This window comes from Talpa occidentalis, unplaced genomic scaffold (genome assembly GCF_014898055.3).
Source record: "Talpa occidentalis isolate TD23 unplaced genomic scaffold, MPIMG_talOcc4v2.1 talOcc4.6, whole genome shotgun sequence".
NCBI lineage: Eukaryota > Metazoa > Chordata > Mammalia > Eulipotyphla > Talpidae > Talpa > Talpa occidentalis.
In genome coordinates, this window is record NW_023604972.1 from 102,046,568 (window position 1) to 102,072,445 (window position 25,878).

The following is a 25,878-nucleotide window of genomic DNA, read 5'->3' on the forward strand; positions in this document are numbered from 1 at the left end:
TAACTGAGTTGTCCTAGTCCTAGTTGTCTATGTGAAGCCAGGAATCTGGTTCATTTTTACAGACCCTAATTTTCTTTTCTATAATAGTTTATAAATCCCAGGATACCTTGGGAAGGTTACCCTTAAAATAAGATCCTACTTAATGTGGAAGAAAAAGTGGTTAAGCTTAAGCTTTTTGATTCTCCAAAAATAAAAGGATTAAATTGAATCAGATCCAAGAAGAACCTTAATAGAAAGATAAATTCATGCTGTGCATTTTATGAAGAAATATCTTTCTAACATATAAATAAGTAAAATTTCAGTTTTAAACTGAACTGAAATAAATCAGGTTCTAAACAATTCTGATTCTATAAAGACCCACGAATAACTCATATTAAAATACCATTTTCAATCTTTTGCTTTCATTTAACCATAACTACATTTGTCTTTTGGATATTAAAAGTTTCCAAAAGGACATTTGATTAAAAGAATAAAAATAGTTAGAAACGCTAGTCTGAATTATAAAATAAAACACATTTTCACATCTCAAATTCTGTTTCTTAAACATTGTTCTTTTTTTTTGAAACTTTTATTCATATAAATATACAAAGAAATACACAAATCACAAATTTATAGCTCACAGTATTTTTTTTGCTAGTTAGATCCTGCTTAGATTTTTCATTTTTTAAATTTATGTATTTTACATCATTGCTCATTTTTTTTAATTTTTTTAAAAAAGATTTATTTATTTATGCATTCAAGAATTGGGGCACAGGCCACAGGTGTGGGGTGTGAGAGGACTCACCAGAGACAGAGTGGGGAACAGAACAGGCAGATTGACTGAAATACACTGCTGAGGGGAGCAGCGGGCGAGACAGGAGAGGTCTGCTGCACTATGTGGGTTGCTCCCTGGCCACGGATAGAACTCTTGCTGCAGTGGCTGTGGATAGCGTCATAGGTTGTGTCTTAACTTCTTGTGCCACCAGGAGACCCTAATTGCTCATTTTTAAACAAAAACATTGCTCTTTAATTGAATATATTTTATTTATTTATTTTTTTAATAGAGGCATGTTTATTTATTAATTTATTTATTTGTTTATTTGTTTTGTTTATACATGCACTGGGTACAGTCAGAAGCGCGGGAGGGTGAGAGAATTCACCAGAGCCAGAGCGGGGAGCAGAGCAGGCAGAAGGACCGAAGTACACTGCTGAGGGGAGCAGCGGGCGGCAGGAGAGGTCTGCGCGCCATGTGGGACCCTCCTCTGGTGGCCGGGGAGCAGCCGGGAATCGAACCGGCGCCGCAGAGGCCGCGGGCAGCTTCGCAACCCAGCGCTCAACCGCTGCGCCACCGGGGAGGCCCTAATTGAATATATTTTAACGCATGAATTTTATTATGCAAGCAAAGAGAAAGTGGATTTTGAACCCACTGTCCAGATAAGAACCTTTAGAGAGAAGAAAAGCATCCTAAGCATGTTTTTCCTCAGGTTGGATTTGCGTCTACTGCTTTTCCGCTCATGAATATCACTGCTGGAACAAGCCGAGTCGTGGTTTCTAGGAGAGGCACATATGGCTCCCTAACCATTACCTGGGCTGCTGGATACATCTCTGGGTTTGAAATCCCTGAATTCATTGCCGTTGGCAACATGACCCCAAAACTGGGTGAGTTGTAGCTTTTCTAAGATGGGCCTGCAGAACATCGAGGTGACTGAGCAGCCACTAATTTTCTTAGATCGCTCTTACTCTGGACAAAGTTATCTTATTTAAGTGGTCAGGGTTTCATGGACTGCTTAGCAAGAATGAGGGGAACCTTATTCAGTCAGCAAAAACAATCTTAGACTTAGTGAAAAAATTGTTCCCAGAGGGAATGGGGGAGGAGGTGAAGGGAAGAAGTGGTAAGAGGAGGCGGGGATAGGGTATTGGTGTGGGTGGTTGGGTGGAGAATGAGTGAAGCATGTTCACAAATGGGACAGTAAAAACACAACCCCAGAGTTCTAGAGATGTGTAAATGATAAATTTAAAAATGAATGAATGAATAAATAAGTAAATCAATAAAACTTCATACCTCACCTGGAAATAGTGGTCATGGATCAGAATACTCTATTTGTACATTAAGAGTGTGTTAAAGGAGTTCTAAATTAGCTAAAAGAAAAGCACACCTTTTTATTTACATGTTCATGTGAATATTTCTGACACCTGGCTGGCTATTCTACTTTCTTTTTTAATTACACCATAATGAGATGTAGATGTTAGCTGGTTTGACCTCTGCCTTGTCATAGGAAGCTCATCTCAAATTCCTGTAGAGGCAGTTTATTAAGAGCTCTAGAACAGACTCGGAATCTCTGCGGTTTTCCTCTGCTATTCAGAGTGCACTTCTGGTCACCTGCAAATGCCACTTATCCTCAGTAATCTGTTGAATTCACCTTCTGCTGAGATCCTTGGTTTCTCAGTGAGGATGGAATGATTTCATTTGGCATCACAGGAGATGAAAGAATGAAAACTGACATCTTTAAATGATGAAGGTGGGAGTCAGGGATAGAGAGAATGATGGCTTTAACACGCCAGCTTCTGTCCCAACAGGGAACCCAGAAATGAAGTCTGAATTTAGATCCTTGATTGAGTAGTATCTTAGCATGAGGGTATTGAGGTTTCCTTTAATAACCACTGAGTGGGTGCCTTGCTGCTGTGCATCAACCCTGGCACCTCTGTTTCCCTCTTGGCTTGTTCCTGAAATTAAAGGCATTTAATCTTTTTTTATTTTCTAGACCTTTCTTCCACAGAAACCCTTCTGTTATTTGGGTGGTAGCCACAGCTCTATGTAGATTTTTTCCCCACCTTTTTTGTGTTAGTAATCATTCACTAGGTATAAAAAGATGTATAGAAAGTTTTTTTTATGATTACATTTGTGAGTTTTTGCTTACATATAAAATAAGTCTTCAAAAGCTTTAGTGAGTTTATAACAACTTGATTCATCTAAAATAACAGGAGTCCCTAGATTATTTGGGATCTTCAAGCAGGTTTGTTCATTTTCTTGAGCTTTCATAATAAAAATTTTCATACATGAGACCAGTACAATGAATGTGCATCAACTAACTGAGTACATTGAACAGTTTTTTAATTTTACCATATTTGTGACTTTTTTTTCTGAAGTAATTTATTGTAGCTTTACTGGGGGTTAATTGATGTGCAAAAATTTGCATACTTTAACCCTTTGCACTCCGCTGTCCCCTCTCAGGGGACATCGGAATTCTAGCATATCACTCAGATGTCCCCTCTCAGGGGACATTGCAATTTATTAGTGATTACGGGGAATTGAGGTTATTTCAACGCAACTTTTTGAGACGTGCATGTTTCCCTGAAGTTTTATCTTGAAATGGCACAAGAAATTAAATCATAATATCGTAAAATGGTTCAGAGTGCAAAGGGTTAATGTATCTATTTTGGTAAGTTTGGTATGTGGACACCTATGGTTACCATCACCACAGTCAGGGCACCTAAAATGTCCATCACCTCCCCAAATTTTTCCCGAAGTAAAGCAAAATCTTGAGATTATGATATTTCATGCCAAACAACTCAAAATGTATGTTTAAAAGTATGCTAAGGTCAAAATACAAACCAAAGTCTCACACTGGATACAAAAGTTTTCCAAATACCATTCTCTTCCCACTACTCAATTTTCTAGTTGACTAGTTGGCCCAGGAACAAAAGGGATTAATGAGAAGAATAGACAGGAATTAAAGGCAGATTTGTGTGCTGTAGGGAGCTACCTAGTAAGCTCCCTCTCTCTGCTTTTTTTTTTTTTTTTAATTTTTACATTTTGTTGATTGTCTTAGAATTTTGGAAAAGGAAATATTTCACTACATTTTTAAGAGTTGAATCACATTTAAGAACCGAGAAATGCTATTCTGCTTTCCTTTTCATGTTGCCTTCCAGGGAGCCTTTCCTTTTCCCATGGAGAACAAAGTAAAGGAATCTGGCTGTGGACACTGCCCAGCCCTGCTCGACCCGAGGCCTTCCCTATACATCTCTCTGGGGTACAGAGCAGCGCCCCTGGTGGGGCTCAGCTGCGGTAAGACCAACCCTGTTCTCAACCAACAGTTTCAGTGCAGAGTGACATCTGGCTGCTAGCCAGAGATGTCAGGAGGAAGATTGGCTTTCCCAAGCTCACCCTTCACTGCTTGCCTAGAAAAGGGCTCATCATGGCCTCTAACTCAAAAGTGCCTGGGGTAGCTTCACCAGTAAGAACCCTGGTGGCGTAGTCACCAATTTTTAAGATGCTGTCTTCCAGGAACGGCTGAAAATGACCTGATTTTCCTAAGGGATAAAGAGTTAGACTAAGAAATAAGTCAGAAGCAAAAAGAAAAATATCAGATGGTTTCGCTTATAGGAGAAATAATACGAAAACTGAACAAAGGGTCAAAAAAAAAGAACTTGCAGGCAAATCATAGACCTGAGGCATACAGCAGGAGGGTGTGGGGGAAGAGCACAAGGGACTATGGTGATTGTTCACAGATGATGTGGTGGTGGGAGATTTATAGGGACTACACCTGAGGGGAGAAATCATATATTGTACAAAAATGAACAACAATGTAGGAAAATAAAAATAATAATAAAGAAACTGAGGTGTTACAAAAGGTGACTGGTACAAACCCAGTGAGTCTTTTCAGTTTAATTTAAATATGTAAGCTTGCAATAAATGCCCCAATCAAAAGCAATTTGTTTTTCTCATACCTGGATGGGCTTGATTACAACAGCAAAGAGCCTTACTCATGGATTTAGCCCTGGCTGTGGCACTCACTGACTATGAGACTTAGGGAGACTTAATCTTTCTGTTCTTCAGTTTAATTATTTGTAAAATGGAGAAATGTTTTGGGTATAGGCAGTGTGTGTTCTGTATGTTTGTACACATGTTAATGTTTGGGAGATATTGGTTGTGGAATATAATGATTTTGGGTTTATACATATGCTTTTAAAAAATGTTTGGCCACAGAACATATTTCAGGCTAGTAAACTTAAATGCCCTTAACAATAATAATAGCTAACAGTTTTATAGTGTTTACCTTCGGCCAGACGTTGATTTAAGATATCTGTATCTATAACTCTATCTCTTTATCTATACACTCGATACTGAAACAGCATGGATTTGAACATCATGGGTCCACTTATAGGTGTGTTTTCTTTATTGTAAGAATATAGTATATCACGCATATAACATGAAATATGTGTTAATCTTCTGTTGGTTATTACTAAGTTTTCTAGCCAAAAGCAGGGTATCAGTAGTTAAATTTTTGGAGTGTCAAGCTGTATGCAGATTTTTGGCTGTGCAGGGGTGAGGGTTGCTCAAGGGTCAATTGTATATCCTGATGTGTGTTACTCTTCATGGCACTGTATGACATAGAAACTGTTAACAGTCCCATTTTATAGATGAAGAAAGTGAGTTGCATATATTACAAACCCAGCGTCAAAACAACTAGTAAGTGCTGGGACTCTGACTTGAACCCAGTCTCTCTGGCCACTGTATGAGCTCTTTACCACCAGACTCTGCGTTGAGTGATGTGTACTTGACAGTAAAGAGTGACGCAGCTCGTTGTGTCCACCCTAAAGGCATGCAACCTTACATTAAAACACACTCACAAAAATGGGTTAGTGGTCTAGATTAAGTCACCAATGTAACCTCTAATATAACTATTAGAGGAAAAAGCTAAGGATAAGCTTTTTCCCAATTGATATAAAAATTACAGCAACATTTGTGTGAGAGAGTAGCCCCATTACTGGCCTGCTGGAAGTAGTGAGCACTTTGCTCCCAGTAGGGGCAACTATTTCTACTTGGTAGAGAAGAAATCTGGCTGACATCCAGAATATCTTTAGGATTTTTGGTTTCCTGTGTGTGATCACAAGGGAGTTCCTTAAATGTACATAAACTGCTTAGGTTTCATAGTTTTTGAGAGCTACTGTGGGGTGAGTGGAGAAACAGTCCAAAAACCTATGTGCGCCTCACTTTCAAACCCATTACTGCAGCTTCTGTTCTTATATTTATGCATACAAGAGCTGGGTATAGGCCAGAGATGTGGGAGGGTGAGAAGATCCACCAGAGACAGAGTGGGGAGCAGAATAGGCAGACTGACTGAAATACACTGTTGAGGGGAGCAGTGGGCGAGACAAGAGGTCTGCTTTGCCATGTGGGGTGCTTCCTGGCTGGCTGTGGATTGAACTCATGCTGCAGAGGCTGCAGACTGCTTCACAGTGCGGTGCTTAACCCCTTGCACCACCAGGGAGGCCCTGTTCTTATGTTTTTGTGTTCTGGTACAATTATCAATAAGTTGTTATGGTTTTGTGAAATTTGAAAGGGCATGTCATTTTTAGATGCTGTCATGCAAAGCATCATTAAAAGATGTGAAAGATGAGTATCTACAGTGTATTTCTATTTTCTCATCAGTTCTTTCATCTTTTTTTTTTTTTTTTTATTTCCAGATCTGGTTTTATTGTTGCAGAAATTGAACCAATGGGAATCTTTCAATTTTCCCCTAGTTCAAGAAATATCATAGTGTCAGAGGATGTACAGGTGATCAGATTACATGTACAGAGACTGTTTGGGTTCCAAGGTGATCTTATTCAAGTTTCCTATCAGATAACTGCAGGAAGCGCAAAGCCACGGGAAGACTTTCAGCCTATTCAGAATAACGAACTGCTTTTTCAAAAATTCCAAGCTGAGGTTGATTTTGAAATAATCATTATTAATGATCATCTTCCTGAGCTAGAAGAAACTTTTTACATCAATCTAACTTCAGTAGAAATTAAAGGATTGCAGCATTTTGATGCTGATTGGAGACCACGCCTGAATCTAGATTTCAGTGTCGCAGTGATCACAATATTAGATGATGATGACCTGGTGGGAATGGATGTATTTCTCCCCAAGACAACTGTGGCTATAGCAGATGACACAACTCTCACTCCTCTAGGAAATGTGCTCTCCTCCACACAGTCTGACACAACCAATTTAACTACCACTTTACAGGCAACAGAAATAGTCACCATTGTTGCTGAGACAAGTGGTGTAACTGCTATCCCTGTGGAACTTGGCACCCTTCCTAGTACATCTGCTATGTCTGAGAAGCCTGATGAGGCCTCTGTCACTGCCAACATTTCCATTCATGGAATATTTAGTCTTTGGCCACCCATTGTTTACATTGAAGAGGAGATACAGAATGGCACATTTAATGCTGCACAAGTTTTTGTTCAAAGAACTGGTAGGTGTACTGGCAATGTCAGTATATCAGTTAAAACTTTTGGTGGAAGATCTGCTCAGAAGGAGCCAGATGCATTCCCCTCTCCTGATACCTATGGAATTTCCAACCTAACATGGGCCGTTGAAGATGAAGACTTTGAAGAACAAACTTTCATCCTTACATTTGTAGATGGAGAGAGAGAACGTAAAGTATTGGTTCAAATTTTAGATGACGATGAACCCGAGGGCCAGGAATTCTTCTACGTGTTTCTTACAGACCCTCAAGAGGGAGCACAGATTGTGAAGGGAAGGGATGACAGTGGATTTGCAGCTTTTACCATGATCGTTATTACAGGTATATATTTAGGTGGATTAGCTGAATTTGTCAATATCTTATAAGAATTATGGTATTAACAAGACCATCTCATCATTTTTACCCACTTTGCATTTTATCCAAGTGTTTATTAATTAATTTTATAAACTGTTTTATAGTTGCAGATGACACATTGATAAAAAAACATAGTGAGAAGATAACTAAAAGTCAGGATGCCTGGATGTTTTGGTCCAGATCAATTGGGAGACCTTGCTTGAAATACTAAGTCATATTTTATGTTTCTCTTTAAGAAAAATATTAGAATGTCATCATGATCCACTTTTAGCATTTGAATGCCTCCTAGAATTTTTGTTTTAGCCATTCAGTTAAAATTCATTCATAATTTTGCAATTGCATACTTTCTTTTCCTACCTAGCATCATCCCGTTTGTTAATCTTTAAATTTACACCAATTCCATTCAATGTCATTTATTCCTATTCCTCCAGTTTAGTGAGTGTTACAAATTACAGTTATATGCTAAAAGTTATTTACTTTGATTCACATTAGTTTACTGCCATCTATATATTTCTGTTAACATTATTTCTGCACTTAACAGTCTCCTCCCTTAGTCCATGACATAAATAGTTTATTATAGTTACTTGAATGTGATCATATCTGACAGTCAAAATATTTAGTTATTAGTTTGACAGAGGCACAGACCAATCAGTGGTTACTGGAGATGCATGACTGTCTTAAACATTACCCCACTAATTACTGGATTATGAGATCTTGTGGTCTTGGTTAGGATGGTGGCAGAGGTTTCTTTGGGGACTCAGGACAGCAGCTATGCATGTATAGCTGCTGAGTATGAGGTACCTGTTCGACAGAAGTGTTCCTCAGGATAGCAGCATTGCTCCAAGAAAAAGTGTTCCTCAGTTGGTATGGCATACCAAAACATACCAATTTGGTATTCCAAATCACCACTTAACTGAGCATGATAAAGTTCTCACATGCTTTCATTCCCTACATGTGATACACTGATTACATATACTTGGCCAGTGACTGATTCCTGACAGCGCCATCAGTATATTAGCATAGTCAATAGCCTTGAGTTCCCGTTGTCTGGATGCCCTAGTAGAACTGACATTCTGTGGGGGATAAACTGAGTTTAAAAAGTTAACAGATAACAGTGTCAGGACTGTCAAATGCAGTCTCATCAGAGAGAGATGAGTGTCGGTCAGTGTGAGGAGTAGAGTTTCATGCTCGCTTTATTCTGGCCTTCTGTTCTCTAAGTATTAGCCATCTTGGTGTTACCATTTTGGTTTCATTTTTCAGGAAAGCTTTTTAAAAATATACCTCCCCCCTCTCATTTGTAGATTTCTCATTTGTGAATTTCTCATTTTTATTCTATCTGAGCTGAAATGATGACTGAAGCATTGGGGATTTTTTAAAGTCTGAAATAGAACCCTCCATTTTTCTTGTCAGGGAGTGACCTTCACAATGGCATCATAGGATTCAGTGAGGATTCCCAGAGTGGACTAAGGCTGGGTGAAGGAGCTGGTATGAACAGACTGCATCTTATTGTCACAAGGCAGTCAAACAGGTATGTTTATGTGTAGATACAGAAGGTATAATATCCTGGAGCCTATAGTACATGATTTGAATTCAGTTAAATGTAATGTTGATAGAAGAAGGCTGTGTGGGATTTGATGTGTTGATGTACAGATGCTTTAGTACTTAATCAGTGACTTAACATTCTTGGTTTATGGTCAAAGCTACTTAGAGCTACCTTGGACATTTTGGACTTCATACAGTACCATAGAGATGGCAGATTGTGGGTCATCAGTTCATAGTATTCATTGATACACATTCTCTGATCACTCCACATACACAGCTTCTTACTGGTAGGGAGATTTGGAGTACCAGATGTGCTTGCAACTTAATATTGCTTGTTACACATCTTTTGAGTATGCACCACATGTAACCCTTGGTGTGCACACCTATACGTGGATGAATATTATCTTTTCCACTTTGCACCTAAATATTCTCTGAAAATATGTCATCTCTTGGCATTAATTTTTAATAATAATGAGTTTTAGAAATGTTTTTCCTTTAGAAGAAATCTTGTGAAAAGAAATATGAGGAGCATTTACTTGAAACCAGGGTTTTCTATAACTTTATTTGCATATTTCTGGCCCAAGAAGACATATTAGATGGAAAAAAAATATTATTTTTTACATTCCTGATAACACAGAAGTACAATTAAACTTATTTTTATATAGAATGTGGTTGAAGAATGTTATGTAAACTCCAGCTGTAATTTCTCATCTGTAATGAGGGGAATTGATCATTTTCTGCATTATCAGTGGTAGAGCTACACTTTGGATAAAGAGCTATTCTTAGGCACTGTGACAGCACATTAAGCAGTATAGTTGTAGGGATACTGCAATCTCTCACTGCATTTGCATGAGCTGTGCTTTGTTCCCAGGGCCTTTGAAGATGTCAAAGTTTTTTGGCGTGTCACATTTAACAAAACAGCCACTGTGCTCCAGAAAGATGTTGTGAACCTGATGGATGAGCTCCTCTCTGTGTCAGGCACCACAACCTGTACAACAGGTCAAATAAAATGTTTAATTCCCATTGAGATCAAACCAGGAAAGGTAAGAAATGATGAGTCATGGTATCATCAATTTAGAAGAAGTAATCTTAAAATTATTTTATTGAAACCTACACATTATTTATGTGAGCATTCTTTGTGTCACAACTAGCCATAATGTCAATCTTATTGCTGGACAATGCACTTCAGACTTAGAAATTATTGCATTATGATCTTTTTGTATATAAATTCACCGGTTATATACTTAAAACCAATATGATGATATGTATCAGTTATATCTCACATTTTAAAAAAAGTCATCAGTATTCCACTTTGTTTCCTGTCATTTCTAAGATTCCTTCTGACCCAGTATCTCATTGTGAGTGATTCCTTCAAGTCAGTTTCATCCAGATTAATCTCACTGATTACTCTGAATGTGTAGTGTTTTGTTTTTATCACATCCATAGATTTGATCCATAGAATGAACTTCTATCATTTCTGTTCATAATAGTTAGAGAGTTCAGTTTTGATCTACTGCGGAGTGAGAAGCCACGCTTGGTAAATTTTTGGATAAATTTCTATTGTTCATATGGCTCATGACACCAGCAGACAGGTGTACCTTTCCTTCTTCCACATACCTCGCCTTTTTTTACTTAATGGTAGCAGTCACTGATGACTTAACAGAGCTTTAGTAATTCAGTAATCATGTGTGGCCATTTTTAAAATGTCTGTTTTGTTTTTTAATTTTATTGAAGTAGCATTGCATGATAACATTATATAAGTCTCTTGTGCATCGTTGTAAATCAACATTTATATGTGTTACATTAGATTCACCACTAAAAGTCCAATTCTGTCCTTCTGTGATACTTCAATGCTGAAGTAAACACTCAGGATTAATAGGTCTTGGCCAACTACTTAATTTATTAAACTCAAATACTTAATACAAAAACTAGCCAAAATACAATTTGTTCAAAAGTATCCTGGTTTCTTTGTACATGCCTAATGTTTTATACAGCAGAAAAAACATGCACAAATTATTTCAAAGCTATATGTAACTATACTTAAGCTTATTCTAAATAACTCTGTCCTTTTTTTTTTATGTTTTCACTTTCTGCAAGGTTGCTGTTAGGATTATAGCTGCATTTACAGCAATACATATTTTCATAGAATTGTAATAATTATACTTATTTAAAAAAAGAATACTTGTCTCAGGTCACTTAAGGTTTACATGCCCCAGGTTATAGCTATTTTGTTTATGTTGAGACCATGTGTCCTGGTTTTTGTTGTAAGACAAGGTGTAGGAAAGAATAATACATATTCCAGTTGTAGTAATGGAAATTAGAGGGAAGAAAGACAAAGATTATATTCTTAGAAGAATGAAAAATATTTTTAAAAAGTACTATGAGTTTCTAAGATGCATTTTCACATCTTACATTCCATGACAGGAAAGAAACTTACTCCTCATCTAGTTCGCATTCTTTTTCTGTAGTGGACTTCGGAGATTATTTCAAGGTCTCATCAGTGCAGCATAACTATTCCTTAGCTTTTGATCTAACAACCATTTCTTCATTTTTATGAAAGGAAGGGCTTCAAGGATACAGAACTTACCTTGGGAGATAGTACAGTGGTTATGACATTGGGTTTTTTGTCGTTTTTTTAAAATTTTTTATACAAGCACTGGGTATAGTCAGAAGCTTGGGAGGGTGAGAGAATTCACCAGAGCCAGAGGGGAGTGCAGAGCAGGCAGACTGACGAAGTACACTGCTGCGGGGAGCAGCGGGTGGCAGGAGAGGTCTGTGTACCACGTGGGACCCTCCTCCGGAGGCCAGGGATGGAACCAGCACTGCAGAGGCTGCAGGCAGCTTCACAACCCAGTGCTCAACCACTGCACCACGGGGGAGGCCCATGACATTGGGTTTTTTTTAGTTTTTTTTTTTTTTTATTTTTTTTAATTTTTTTTTTCTTTTCTATTTTTTTTTTAAGATTTATTTATTTATTTATACAAGCACTGGGTACAATCAGAAACGCGGGAGGGTGAGAGAATTCACCAGAGCCAGAGTGGGGAGCAGAGCAGGCAGAAGGACCGAAGTACACTGCTAAGGGGAGCAGCGGGCGGCAGGAGAGGTCTGCGCACCACGTGGGACCCTCCTCAGGTGGCCGGGGAGCAGCTGGGGATCGAACTGGCGCTGCAGAGGCTGCGGGCAGCTCGCAACCCAGCGTCAACCGCTGCGCCACCGGGGAGGCCCCCGACATTGGGTTTTGATAAGAAAAGGTGGTTTCAAATTGTAACTCTTCCACTAATTAGCTGAGTGACTCTGGACAACTTTCTTAGCCTTCTTGAACTTTCTAGTATTACTGGTAGGGCTGTTAGATTAAATGAGATAATGAACTAGAGGTTATTTGCACAATTTTTTTTTCCCGCCCCCTCCTTCTCCTGCACAATTCTTGATAAGGAGTTGGCCATTCATGAGAGATGACTGGTATTACTATTATTCAGATTGAATGTAAATGGAGCCCAAAGCAATTAAGATGTAGTAGTTACATCAGCACTGTTTACAGCAACACTAGTGGTAGAGGAGTTACAGATAATTACAAACAAAAAATAATCGTCCATATAGTATTTTCTTCTAAACTCAATACAATCTTCTTACATTCGACTTAGTTTTTCTCTTCTATCATATCTCTGGTTAGAACTCTACAGTTATTTAACATTTAAATTTTCAAATTATGAAGAATGAAAGTATCTACCCTAGTAAATTACTTGACAAGATTGGAACTGATCTTTTGAATCCTATTTCCCATTCCTCGCTGCCATATCGTAAGGCTCTATATCAGCAAAAATATACAGATATTAATTTAGGAAGCACATTCTTAACCTACAAACTATTTAAACTAAACAGACTGTTTAAATATTTACTGCAAATGCTAAGGCAAGCTTAAGTAAATATTTCATTATTACTTTGATTGTGTGCTCCTAATCAGCTCTGGGCCCAGGAAAAATCATTTTATAGTAGTTGGGAAAAAGATCACCCTGAATGCTGCTGAACTCTCCAGGAAGGAAACTTTCTAGCAATGACATATGAAACAAGTTCTTGTCAGTTCTTGAGTCTAAGTATAGAGCACTTCAGACATGATCTGTGAGTTTTGGTTTCCCAGTACATTTCAGGTGAATTGTGAGACTGAGAGTTTCCTTTTGTCTCTAGTCTAATTATATGTTGACATCCATAGGTATTACTCATTTTTAGATGGTTTCTTACTTGTAACATACGCTTTGAACTCTAAGTGGTTTTAAACAGTGCTCTAATCATGACAATTAGAAAAAAATAAAGACGAGTTTTGTGTTAGAATGAAATATACAAAAATTCTTAGTTAAAAGAAACTATTGTGAATTCCAGCTCACTTGGCCACTAGCGAATAATAGTTCTTGAACATAGTTACCCTACTTTCCTAATGCTTTTAGTTTATTGTATTTGTCAAATTAAGCTTCTCAGAAGTGGGAAGAGAACAATTTTCTCCATATTTCAGTATTGACTGAAAGTGCATTAGCTTCAGATTCATTTATGTTGAAAAATGTTAAAATAGTCCATTTCGTTTAAATACTAAATAGCATTTTTTGTATGAATGTATATTTTTTGCTTATTGGAGTACACAGGTTGTTGATACTGATTTTCTAAGAAGCTCACCTGGAGAAAAGAAAGATATTTCTTAAAGTCCAAAAACATTTTATTTGGAAGTTTAAGAATATATCTAGAGATGTACCTTTATTTCTATATTTTTGTGTCTGAATAATAGCATTTCTTAGTATCAGAAATATCTAAAAATATAAAAGTTATCACTTAAAAAATTTTTTTTTCATTTTCAGATACCTCAAGTTGAAACACATTTTTTTGTAGAACTGTATCAAGTAACTGCTGGAGCAGCAATAAATGATAGTGCCAGATTTGCACAGATTAAATTCTTACGGAGTGATGAACCTCAAAGCCTGATGTATTTTTCTGTTGGTTCTCGGCTACCAGTGACTCACAAGAAGGCCACTTTAATCAGTTTGCAAGTAGCCAGGGATTCTGGGACAGGACTAATGATATCTGTTAACTTCAGTACCCAGGTAAGCAATGGAATAGAAATGAACACATACTAAGGTTTTCTTCTTTACCTATAGCCTTAATTATTCTATATTCTGATGATACCATCATAATTCACATGTTTATTACAATAAGCTTTACCTTTGAAACAGCTTAACTTTTCACTTAGAATTGATCATATGACAATACAAAGTATTGCCCATAAATCCGTTCCTAAAATCTTTAGAGTTAATATTTCTTTAGAATGTTCTTTGGGATGCTTCTTTCTGTATAAAAAGTAAAAATTAATTTTCTTTTTATGGTTAAAATCTGAACTGGTTGAACATTTTCTTCACCAGAACTAACTGACCTGCTGTTTCTTTGTTTTTATTTTTCTTCATAATTTCTCTTGTTGAAGTACCATTGGTTTACATCCTTGCTAGTGTTTTAGAGACATGTGAATTCTCCTCTCAGGTGTAGTCACCATAGCATACCTGCCACTGAAGCACACCTAGTCCTCCACCAAAGTCCATCGTGCCCTCCCCCACCTTGTTTTTACCCTTGCCCCTTCTTTTTTCCCTCCCCTTCTGGATACCTCATCTCTATAATCAGGTTTCATGGGTTGGTTTTAAAATTTGTCTTTGACCCTTTGTTTGGTTTCTCTGTATTCCACATATAAGTAACACCATCTGGTATTTGTCTTTCTCCTTCTGGCTTATTTTGCTGATGTTTCTTTAAATACTTGAGTTATGGGCCTCCCCAGTGGCGCAGCAGTTGAGCGCTGGGTTGCAAAGCTGCCCGCGGCCTCTGAAGCGCTGGTTCGATCCCCGGCTGCTCCCCGGCCACCGGAGGAGGGTCCGACATGGCGTGCAGACCTCTCCTGTCACCCGCTGCTCCCCTCAGCAGTGTACTTCGGTCCTTCTGCCTGCTCTGCTCCCCGCTCTGGCTCTGGTGAATTCTCTCACCCTCCCGCGCTTCTGACTGTACCCAGTGCGTGTATAAACAAACAAACAAACAAACAAACAAATAAATAATTAAACATGCCTCTAAAAAAAAATTAAAAATAAATAAATAAATACTTGAGTTATGAGGCCCCACTTTTTTATATCCATCTTATTAGGATGGCATCAGGTGAACCTGAGGGGGCAGGTGGGTAGCCAGGGATGCAGAAGAACAATGCTATATAACAGTAAGTGACAGTAAGTGACCAGAACATGCAGTTGCCCCAAACAATATCATACACCTTCCCAACATGAACTTTTAGACTTTGGGAAGCAAAATTCTACTATATTAAAATAAAAGTGTGTATCTACTCTGCATGAAACACAATTGTGGATTGGCACTAACCTTCCTTAGCACTTTGTTTTCTTTGCTGACTTGAATAACTTCAGGAAACAAAAAGCTCGAAACTACCATTCTGGACAGTGCTGCCATTTCTCCTGTAAACATTCCAAACTCTTAAGGCCTATTTAGACCTCAGAGTTTCAAAGTGTGTTTTTTTTTTTTTTTTTTTTGCAAAGTCCTGTTTAGTATGCATGTAGTTTTATCACTGCATTGGGTGGCCCAGACAGGTAGCACATTCTGTGAATAGAATGCAGCATCTGTGCAGCCAGTTAGTTGTAGCAATCATGTAAGTCAGTGATGGGAAATCAGGACTAGAGCTGTGAGAGAATATGTAGCTCAACTAAAAAGAAGGCAAAATTCTCTATCATATGAGACTCTAGAAATAAACCTCATCCTAAATAACCTTGCAGTTAAATGAACTCAAAAAAGAAGTGTTTTTGAGTCATAGCAGGGAAATTTAGCAATTTTGGTTTCAAGCATTTAAAATTGAGAAATGAGAAAAATTAAGTGTCTCGTTATTGCTCTTGTCCTATGACATTTACATATCATTATATCCTTATTACTTTGTAGAGTAGAAGAAGCGGGGATGGAAGTTTAGAATAGATGATAGAGATTTGAGGCATGCTTTAAACTAGTTCATACCCTAAGATGAGAGGGAAATTGAAGTTGCTAAAATAAGAATTTTAATGTCAGTATCTATCATATTCATTTTATTTTGTTTAGATTTTTCATAAGTGATTTCTTACACAATACATACCATAAATACCAACGTGAAGGACCCTGTGGTGATGAAATGTTTTGTATTTGGGCTGTATCAGTGTCAGATACTGGTTGCAATATATTAGAATTGTGCAAGATATTACCAATAAGGGATATTGAGTAAAGGGTGCAGGAGACCTCTATTACTTCTTATAATTTCAGGTGAATCTACCATTGTTTCAAAATTGAAAGGTTAATTTAAAAAATTAGAAATAAATATTTTACCTCTTCTGGTATATTATTTTGCTGTTGCATCATTGTCCCTGTATTTCCTCTATTTTTTAAAGAGTTGGACCATTTTTTGAGGGACTTCAAGGGAGAAAAGAAAGGATTGGGGGCCGAGATCCCAGGTCCTCAGAACAGTGGGGATCTCCCCAGCTTCCCAGGCATGGAAAACCACTTCCTCTCTAAATGCTAGACATACTACCAGAAAACAAAGGCATATAATTCTATTTCCAATAGCTGGAAGTATGATTAAATAATTATGGGTCAAGTTGCTGTACTGTTATATGATACCTATTTTCATTTTACTTTAAATAGATTTTAATGTAGTTGGAAACTGTAGCTATGACATACATACCCTTTGGTAGGTCAGCATGCCCATGTATGTAAACATTGTAGTCTTAGCATAATTTACCTTATAGCTAAGTATTTGTGGTAAAAACTTAGGCAATATGAAGATTTGAAATAAAGAAAATATCACTGTTGCTCCGTTACCAATCTAGAAGTAAACCAAACATGAAAACTGGTTTCAGGTACTTTGAGTTATTATGTTTTAGCCCAAAGCACACATTCAAGAAAGAACATGCTTTTACTTCTTATTCTCGTGTTCCCTATTCTAGTCAAAGGCTGTTTCTATATTGACTTTCATTGTATCTTTTATTTTTATTTTATATAGGTTTTTTAAAGATTTATCTTTCTTTATACAAGAACTGGGGTACAGGTCAGAGACATGGGTGAGAGAATTCACCAGAGACAGAGCAGGGAGCAGAACAGGCAGAAGGTCCAAAGACACTGCTGAGGGGAGCAGCGGGTGGGACAGGAGAGGTCTGCCATGCCATGTGGGTTTCTCCCTGGCCAGCCGGGAATTGAACCTGCACTGCAGAGGCTGTGGACAGCTTCACAGCACGGTGCTCAACCTGCTGCCACTAGGGAGGCCCTCATTGTATCTTTTAAATTGTATGGTACTTCTTGTTTATTTGTTATGCATGTTTTATAAGCACAAAAATATTTTTATCTGTTTCCTTTCAATCTTTGAAGTAAAAAATAAATCCTACCAGGAAACAGTGGACAGAATTTATGGAGCTTACTGTAATAAAAATCACCACCATTTATTTTAAGCTAACCAACTTACTGAGGTTTTTAGAACTACTCACCATGAACCTTTTCCTAATGCCATCCTGCTCTTTCCTTGACTTTTCCCATCTTGCAGATAACCTCTATGTTGAATTTCATGTTAAATTTCCCTCTTTTATTTATATTTTTACTACTCATCATGTGCTGTTTAGCTTTACCTGTTTTGAAAACTAATATAAATGAGATTTTTTCCAATTATATTACTTTAGGTTAAGCTTCCTTTATTCATTAGTCTTTTTTTTTCAACTTTTTGAATTTTATATATTTTTACATCATTTTTCATTTTTGTGCAATGCATGCATTTTCATCTTGGTTTTATTCCCCATACAATTCCCACCCCCCCTTATTTTGACCCTAATCCCTCCTCCCATTCCCCCCACCCCATAGTATGTCTCTGGTTTAGTTGCTTGTTGATTTTGATTTTTACTTTATTATAATTAGTCTTTTTCCTGGTCCCTCATTTAGGTTTTCTAAATTCCTGAGACCATCCGGTATTTTTCTTTTTCTTTCTGGCTCATTAGCCTTTTTTTTTTTTTTTTTTTTTGAGAAATAGCCATGTTGATGTGCATAGTTCCAATTCATTCACTTTCACTGTCCATAGTGTCCTAATGAATACTTTAATTTATCTATTCTCAAACCAAATGAATCTGTGTGGTTTTCTTCTGTGGAGCTTTTTGTTCTGCCACAGCCCCGCAGATGCTCTGGAAAAGCCTTTGTCTTCATTCATTTGTTTTTCATTTTTTGACACCATTGATCACTTTCTTTTTGAAGTATGCTCTTTTCCTTTGGACTTCTAGAGCATAGCTCGCTCTTTCCTGTTCTTAAGCTGGCAATTCCTCCCTTTTGCCTGTTTTCTTTAAATATCATCTATAAAATGAGAACTTCTAAATTTTTATCACCAACTTCTTCACCACCTGTGATCTAGACTTACATATTTGATTGCTCCTGCTTGACCTCTTCATTTGAATGTCTAAAAGATAGCTCAGGTTTAATGTGTATAACAAAGAATTCTTGATTTTTCCTTTAACAGTATTTTCCTCAGTTTTCTACCAGTCAGTCAAAGAGCTAGGAGTTATTTTAATTCTCTTCTTCCTTTCCACCTAACATTAAATTTACTAGAAGGTCCTACTAACTTACCCCTGCTATAGTCTATAAATACACAAGAACCAGAATACTTAAGAAAATACTCACTAAAGTGTGTCACTAGCTTCCTTGAATCCTCCAGCGTCTTCCTGCTATGTTTTGTATAATGGACCTGCATGATTTTCTCCTGTCCAGTCATGTACTTTCAGCCACCCAGGCCTTCTGGTTCTTTCTCTAACATCAAAGGTGAATCCCAACACTTTTATAATTCCCTCTGCCTAGAATATATCCCTGCAGATCCTCACATGGTCTGTTCCTTTATGTTGCTGAGGTCACTGCTGAAATATCCTATCAAAAGCTTCCATAAACTATTTTATCTAAAATTGTACCCTTGCTATCACCTTGCAGCTCCCATACCAAGTTTTATTCTTCATAGAGTTCATCTTCATGTAAAAAAGTAAGTTGTTAATTTGATGACTTTGTGCTATCTCTGTTCTTTGCTAGAATAGATTCCATGAGGGCAAGTATTCTGTTGTTCACACCTACATTCCCAGTGTGCCTCATGGCTAATTACCAGGTGTTTTATGTTTACTGGCTCAGTAGTGAATTAACTACATTATTTTGGTTCTTCCTTGATTGATTTCTCATCCTTGACTTTACAGAACAACTTTTAATAAGCATAATTTGAAGAAATTCAGAGATACATATAACCAGGAACTTTTTTCCTCAGGATATTTTCACTGCTAAGTGTGAACTAGAGATCAATTTTTCTGCTTCTTCCTCCCACTCTCTGCCTTCTTTTGATTCCCCAAATCGCCATCTCTTCAAAATATCTAGGTGAGAATAAAAATGTAAATGTTCCTTTTTTCCCTCTGTATTTTTTTTTGTGACTGCAAATTTGAAAGCATAATTTTTAGTGTTCACAATTGAAGAAAACCTGTGAGGTAACAGTGACATTTCTTTCCTGATTTTCTTTCTTGGTCCATTCTAAGACATCTGCTGTTTATAACCATATCACTTTATGTTGCATATTTATCTTTCTGTCTTTGGAGATTAGAAAATGAAAAAACAAAAACAAAAACAAAAACCAGAACATGTTTCAGTAGTAATCTTTTATGGCCCACTGATTTATTTAAGAGAAATAAACTTTGCTTAAGCAATAAGTATTTAAGACAAGATAATAAAGAATTCTCTAAAATGACCTTATACTTTCACTTAAGTGGTATTTAATTTCTAGGAGCTGAGGAGTCCTGAAACAATTGGTCGTACTTTCATATCTCCAGCAATTTCTGGAAAGGATTTTGTGAGTACTGAAGGAACACTGGTCTTTGAACCTGGTCAGAGAAATACCATGTTGGATGTCATTCTAACGCCAGAGAAAGGGTCTTTAAATCCATTTCCCAAACGCTTCCAGATTGTGCTTTTTGACCCAAAAGGTGGTGCCAAAATTGATACAATGTATGGGACTGCTAATATCACTCTTGTCAATGATGTGGATTCGCAGGCCATTTGGGGGCTTGCAGATCAGCTACAGCAGCCCCTGAATGGTGATATTCTCAGCAGAGTGCTCCACAGCATCAGCATGAAAGTGGCAATGGAGAACACAGATGAACAGCTCAGTGTTGTGATGCATCTAATAGACAAGGTAAGAAGCCGTTGCAGATCTCAGCAGTTGGTTAAGTATAATTTCATAACTTTAGAAAAATGAAAAAACAAAATGTTATGTCAGTTATGAAATTTTCTTAGAGTTAACTTTATAAATCTAATAATGGAATTCATCATTCCTGACATTGTACTTTGACCTGGATGTGACAGTTTGGTTTGAATGTACTTTTATATGTTTGGAAACTTCAGTCTTCAAATATGAGAATGGTGAGTAATCTACTGCAGCAGTGAAGACAGCCCAATATCTGGAAAGAGGCGCCAGAGGTCAGAAACTACAGTCTCTTTCTGATTCTCCAGAAACTGGAAAAATATCTTTGGACATTGTGTCTTAGTTTCTTAAGTCTATTAGAAAAGCGCTTAAACTAAATGATTTACAGAGTTCTTCCAGTTTATAAGCCATGGAGCAGAAGCTATTGTATTATTTCTGTTCCCTGTTCTTCCCAGGCACTGGAAGCTTTATCAAAAAAAAGAGACCTAAGAATGACTGGTTGATTTCAGCTACTCAAATTGGTGGGGGCTTACACCAATCAGGTTTCTTGTACCTTTCTGCAAATGATGGCATGAGGTGGAGACAAAAGAGCTTAATAACATCAAAGTATAAGTAAAAAGAATTATTACTATGGAAAAGACTCCCATAGGCATATATTTTGGATTTTCTTATCAACATACTTACATATATATGAAAAATTTTGAGTATATGCACATGAATTTGTAAACACTACATTTTTAAATATTGGGTCATTGGAAAATTCATGATGCATTTTTGCTTGAAAAACATGAAAAAAATACATCATGACTTTTCTGAAAGCCATATAGTATAAATACTATATTAAAGTGACCTTTATATACTGAAAATGTTTAGAGTGAGGTTTTAGATTATCATGCCTATTTTACTTTTTATTGTGTGACTTAAAATACAATGCCTGAAGGGTAGAAAGGAACATTATATACACAAGTCAGAAGAAGAGACTTTGCCAAGCAGCTTATAAAGCAAAGAGAAGTGATTTCTATTTCATGCAAAGAAAATTTTTAGAAATAAAAATTCATGCTGGGAATATTGTTACTTAAATTTTCCAATGATGACACGTAGGACAATGACAAGTTGATTTTGGCCAAGAAAAGAGAAAGAATGTATAGTAACCACATTTAAGAAAAGAGAACCTCATTTCACATGAATTAAGAAAGATATAATAAAATTTCTGCTTCCTCTCAGTAGTTATACAAGAGTCCTACATATTATTGGATAAGAGTCAACACTTACTTAACTAGAGTTGCCAAATAGTACATCTTGATTTTTTTAATGGCTCTATCATGAATAATGAAACTGAATTATTAAAGAATTTTCTATGAGAAAGATAATAAATGTTTTTAGAGTAACCATTAGCAGTTATTTCTCTCATATATTAAGGTAATTTATATGAAGTAGGCAACCTAGGAATTATTGAATGAATAAAATACTTTAAATGTTATAAAAATCAAGGAGAAAACATCATTTGAATTCTGAAAAGAAAACAATTGTATTCCAACCTCAGCCTTCTTTGAGCTGATTACTTTTCAAATTCTGTTATTTTTTTTACTAAAACTGTTTAATGGTATGGTATATTGTCATTTCAAATACTCTATATATGAATGTCAAAATACAAACTGGTGATTTGAGTGACTCACTAGTTCAGTATATATTATATGAAAAGAAAACTGAAAAATTCTACTGAATCACATAAATTTGAATAGAGATCTATATTTTGCTCAGCAATGGGAAGCTTCAATGTCAGAGAGTCAACAACTTCACATAAACTGATTTGTAAATGCAATATCATCTCTACCAAAATGTCAGTAAGATACTTTGTTTTTTTTTCTTTTCTGGATGCTGTATTTCACCTGAAAGAATATACATGTAAGAATAGCCAAAAGTGTTCTGAAAAAGAACTTTGTCCTACCAGATATGAAAATATACTTAGACGACAGAGTGATTGAAACAGGTGGTTCAGGCATAGAAATTCAGATCTGTGGAACAGAACAAAAGGTGCAGAGATAAATGAGAACATATTAAAATTTCATCTATGATAAAGATGATATTTCAGATCTATGGATCAAAATTATGTCTCTGTAAAGAATAGTGGACAACTGATTGAACTATCTGGAAGAAAAGTAGAGCTGGATCTTGAGAGCAAAACTTAGTCCAAAATAAATCCCAGACAAATTAAATTAGAGATTTAGTGGTAAAACAAACTGAGAAAGCATTAGCAGAAACATGGATGAATTGTCTTTAATATGTAGGTTTGACATAGGAATGTCTTTCTAAAGCATAAAGCAAAACCCAGAAGCTGCGAAGTAAATGATTGATAAACTTAACCATAAAAATCTTAAACAAATGTCTCTTTCCATGTACCACAAACAAAGTGAAAATACAACTAATGATTATATGTAAATTATATCTCAATAAAACTGGGGGGAAAAGATCACTAATCGTAATTTGCAAATACATATATAAAAAGAATGTTTATTTTAGCATGGCTTATAATAACAAAAGTTGGAAAACAGCCTTAAGTAAGGTTCTGGTACATCCATAAAATGCAAAAAATGTCATGTTTTTAGACATTTACAGTAATAGACAGTGAAACAGGTGCTAGAAAGTAGATAATCACATATAGCAAGGTTGAAGTTTTAACAGAGTACAGGATGCCTAGTTAATGTTGGATTTCAGAAAAATGAGTACATTTTTAGTATAAATATTCACAAATTAAAAAATTATTTGCATACGTACCATTTGCATGTGTACCATTTGGTACACACTTGTATAAAACAGGATTTCCTATGCTTTAGCACCTATTCACATTGACCTTATGAATTCTCAGCATTCATCAAAAATGACTAGAACTTCCAATTATGGGATTGAACTTATTTTGATAAGATCTTGTATTTTAAATGAAATTGTTTTATATTTGTAAGCTTTATTTTCTACATCATTCTAACTTACTTGAAACAGAATCTGCCATGTACTATATATTTCTTTATAGTAAGAGCTTAATAAATCTTAGATATTGTTATTACATTTGCTAGAAGTGATTACTTATTTATGTTCAAAAAGAAACAAATATGCTGAAAAAGCAACAATTTTAAATAACTCACTCCAAAGATTTTCCAAATGAAATCCAGCTCTGGGTTTGGGCAAATTTCTGCTATGACATAAAATTCTTCCCAGGCATAGTAATAGAAATTATTGTTGAAACTGTCAATTGCCATAATAATACTGTCAGTCTTATAAGACTGCCATATATGATATCCCAACTTTTTATTTCTTTGAATTTTAGTTTACAGGTTATTGAGACTTGATGAAACATGAATTAGGAGATGTTGCCTCTAATTTTGTGTTCTGATACACTGAAAAGAACACAGGAATAATTTGTTCTGTGAAAGTTTCATATACCCCCCACCAAAAATTTTTTTTCTCTCCTGACAGTTTTTAAATTTCTCTCATGGTTGATTTGGGTTTTCTATGTTTTTGTAAGTCCATTTTGATAATTTGGAGGATGGGGGATCCCTATTCTTTTTGTTTGTGTGAAATGGCTTTTTCGAGCCAGATTTTTTTTTTTTTTAAATCGGGTAATTTAAAATCTTATATATTCCAACAATTCTACATTTATAACCCTATTAACAGTGATTTAGACTTACCTATATATTTTACCCTGGCTGGGTGTTTCATGCTTGCAATGACTTTGAGTGACCTGTCTGCAAATGAGTCAATCTGGGTTGTTATTTTAGGACAAGCAAGTGAGGAATGTTGTGAGTCAGGGCAGGGTGGCTGTCAGGAGAGTCTGCTGGGCTTGTCCGTTAACCATCTCTGTGCCCTAGGACAAGTTGGGAATGCTTTTATTGCTTCAATTTCTTTATCTGGAAAGAAAAAAAATACCAGCACCTCCCTGGCAGGATAGTTGTAAGATTAGAGGATATAATATAACTCTCCGAGAATAGTACCCATAGAAAGCTCGAGTTGTATAAATGTACTTTTTATTTTATTATTTTTTAAAGATTTATTTATGTATACAAGAGCTGGGGTATAGGCCAGAGGTGGGGGCAGTGAGAAGATTCAACAGAGACAGAGTGGGGAGCAGAACAGGAGGATATACTGAAATATACTGCTGAAGGATCAGTCGGTGAGACAGGAGAGGTCTGCTGCACCATGTGGGTAGCTCCCTGACTGGGGATCAAACTCTTGCTGCAGTGGCTGAGGATAGCTTAATAGTGCTGACTTAACACCTTGTGCCACCAGGGAGGCCCTATTTTATTTTTTCAGTGCTATGCTAAAAGTAATTTTCTCCTTCCCTTGAATAGGAATAAAGTTTGGATGACTTTAAATAACTGAATTATAATTTTTGATTCTTAAAAGAGCTCATATTGTTTCACTGGCTTCTTGCATTTCATTTGCAAAAAAAAGTCAACCTGAATTTTTGATTGTTAATTATTTTTCCATTGGTTTCTAGTAAGATTTTAAAAAAGCTTAAAATAATATTTGAAATCACCCATATACATCTGATATTCTTAATTTTCAGTATTATAAAGCAAGTACTGCATTTTTAGGCAGTCATATTTCTTTAGTTGTCAATAAATTATTTTCTTTTCCTGTCTGATCTCTTATTTGCTATGAAATCTTTTGCATTTGTCCTGCTTTTTTTCCTTCTTTGAGTTCTGAGAGCATTTCTAGAGTTTTATTTCCTACTTAATGTATACAGTTTTATTGTTTCAGTATCTAGTGGACTGTTCTTGTCTATTGTAATTTTCACTTTGTTAATTTTTACTTATCTGTGTATTTTTAATAATCCTGTGGGTTATTCCCCACTCTTCTTTGCTGTCTTTGAGATAGCTACTCTTCTAAACTTAGATATTTTTCTTTCTTTTTTTTTTTTTAAAGATTTATTTATTTATTTATACAAGCGTTGGGTACAGTCAGAAGCGCGGGAGGGTGAGAGAATTCACCAGAGCCAGAGTGGGGAGCAGAGCAGGCAGAAGAACCTAAGTACACTGCTGAGGGGAGGAGCGGGCAGCAGGAGAGGTCTGCGTGCCATGTGGGACCCTCCTCCAGTGGCCAGGGAGCAGGCGGGGATCGAACCAGTGCTGCAGAGGCTGTGGGCAGCTTTGCAACCCAGCGCTCAACCGCTGCGCCACCGGGGATGCCCTAAACTTAGATATTGAGTTCAGCTATCAGCTTGGCACTGTAGAGATTACAAAGCTATAAAAGATAGGGGTGACATGAACCACTTTCCCAGTGAGTCAACTAGTAGAATAAATCATTTTACATTGTCCCATTTTTGTTAATAAAGCTATGTGTGAGTTTCAAAGAGTGTTCATGAGTGTTGGCAGGTGGGGCACAGTGTTGAAATCACAGAAAGTGATGACTTTGTTGGATTTTAAAGATTTAATAGGGCTCTGAATGTGTTGTGGAATAAAAGTCTGCTGAGTCAGACCATAAAGATATGTCCCGTCATTCTGAAAAAGAAACAAA

General features: G+C 36.5%; 1 protein-coding gene across 4 annotated transcripts in view; it reads left to right on the plus strand.

Annotated features, from left to right (window-relative positions):
• The window catches only part of ADGRV1 (adhesion G protein-coupled receptor V1), a 317,136-nt gene that overhangs the window by 185,049 nt on the left and 106,209 nt on the right, over positions 1 to 25,878 (plus strand). For all 4 annotated transcript variants that reach the window (XM_054688237.1, XM_037529850.1, XM_054688238.1 and 1 more), the window contains 7 exons: positions 1,464 to 1,638; positions 3,910 to 4,045; positions 6,448 to 7,556; positions 9,000 to 9,117; positions 10,003 to 10,174; positions 13,973 to 14,215; positions 19,951 to 20,358. In XM_054688237.1, the coding sequence (XP_054544212.1) occupies positions 1,464 to 1,638; positions 3,910 to 4,045; positions 6,448 to 7,556; positions 9,000 to 9,117; positions 10,003 to 10,174; positions 13,973 to 14,215; positions 19,951 to 20,358 (2,361 nt within the window). The remainder of the gene's footprint in view (positions 1 to 1,463; positions 1,639 to 3,909; positions 4,046 to 6,447; positions 7,557 to 8,999; positions 9,118 to 10,002; positions 10,175 to 13,972; positions 14,216 to 19,950; positions 20,359 to 25,878) is intronic.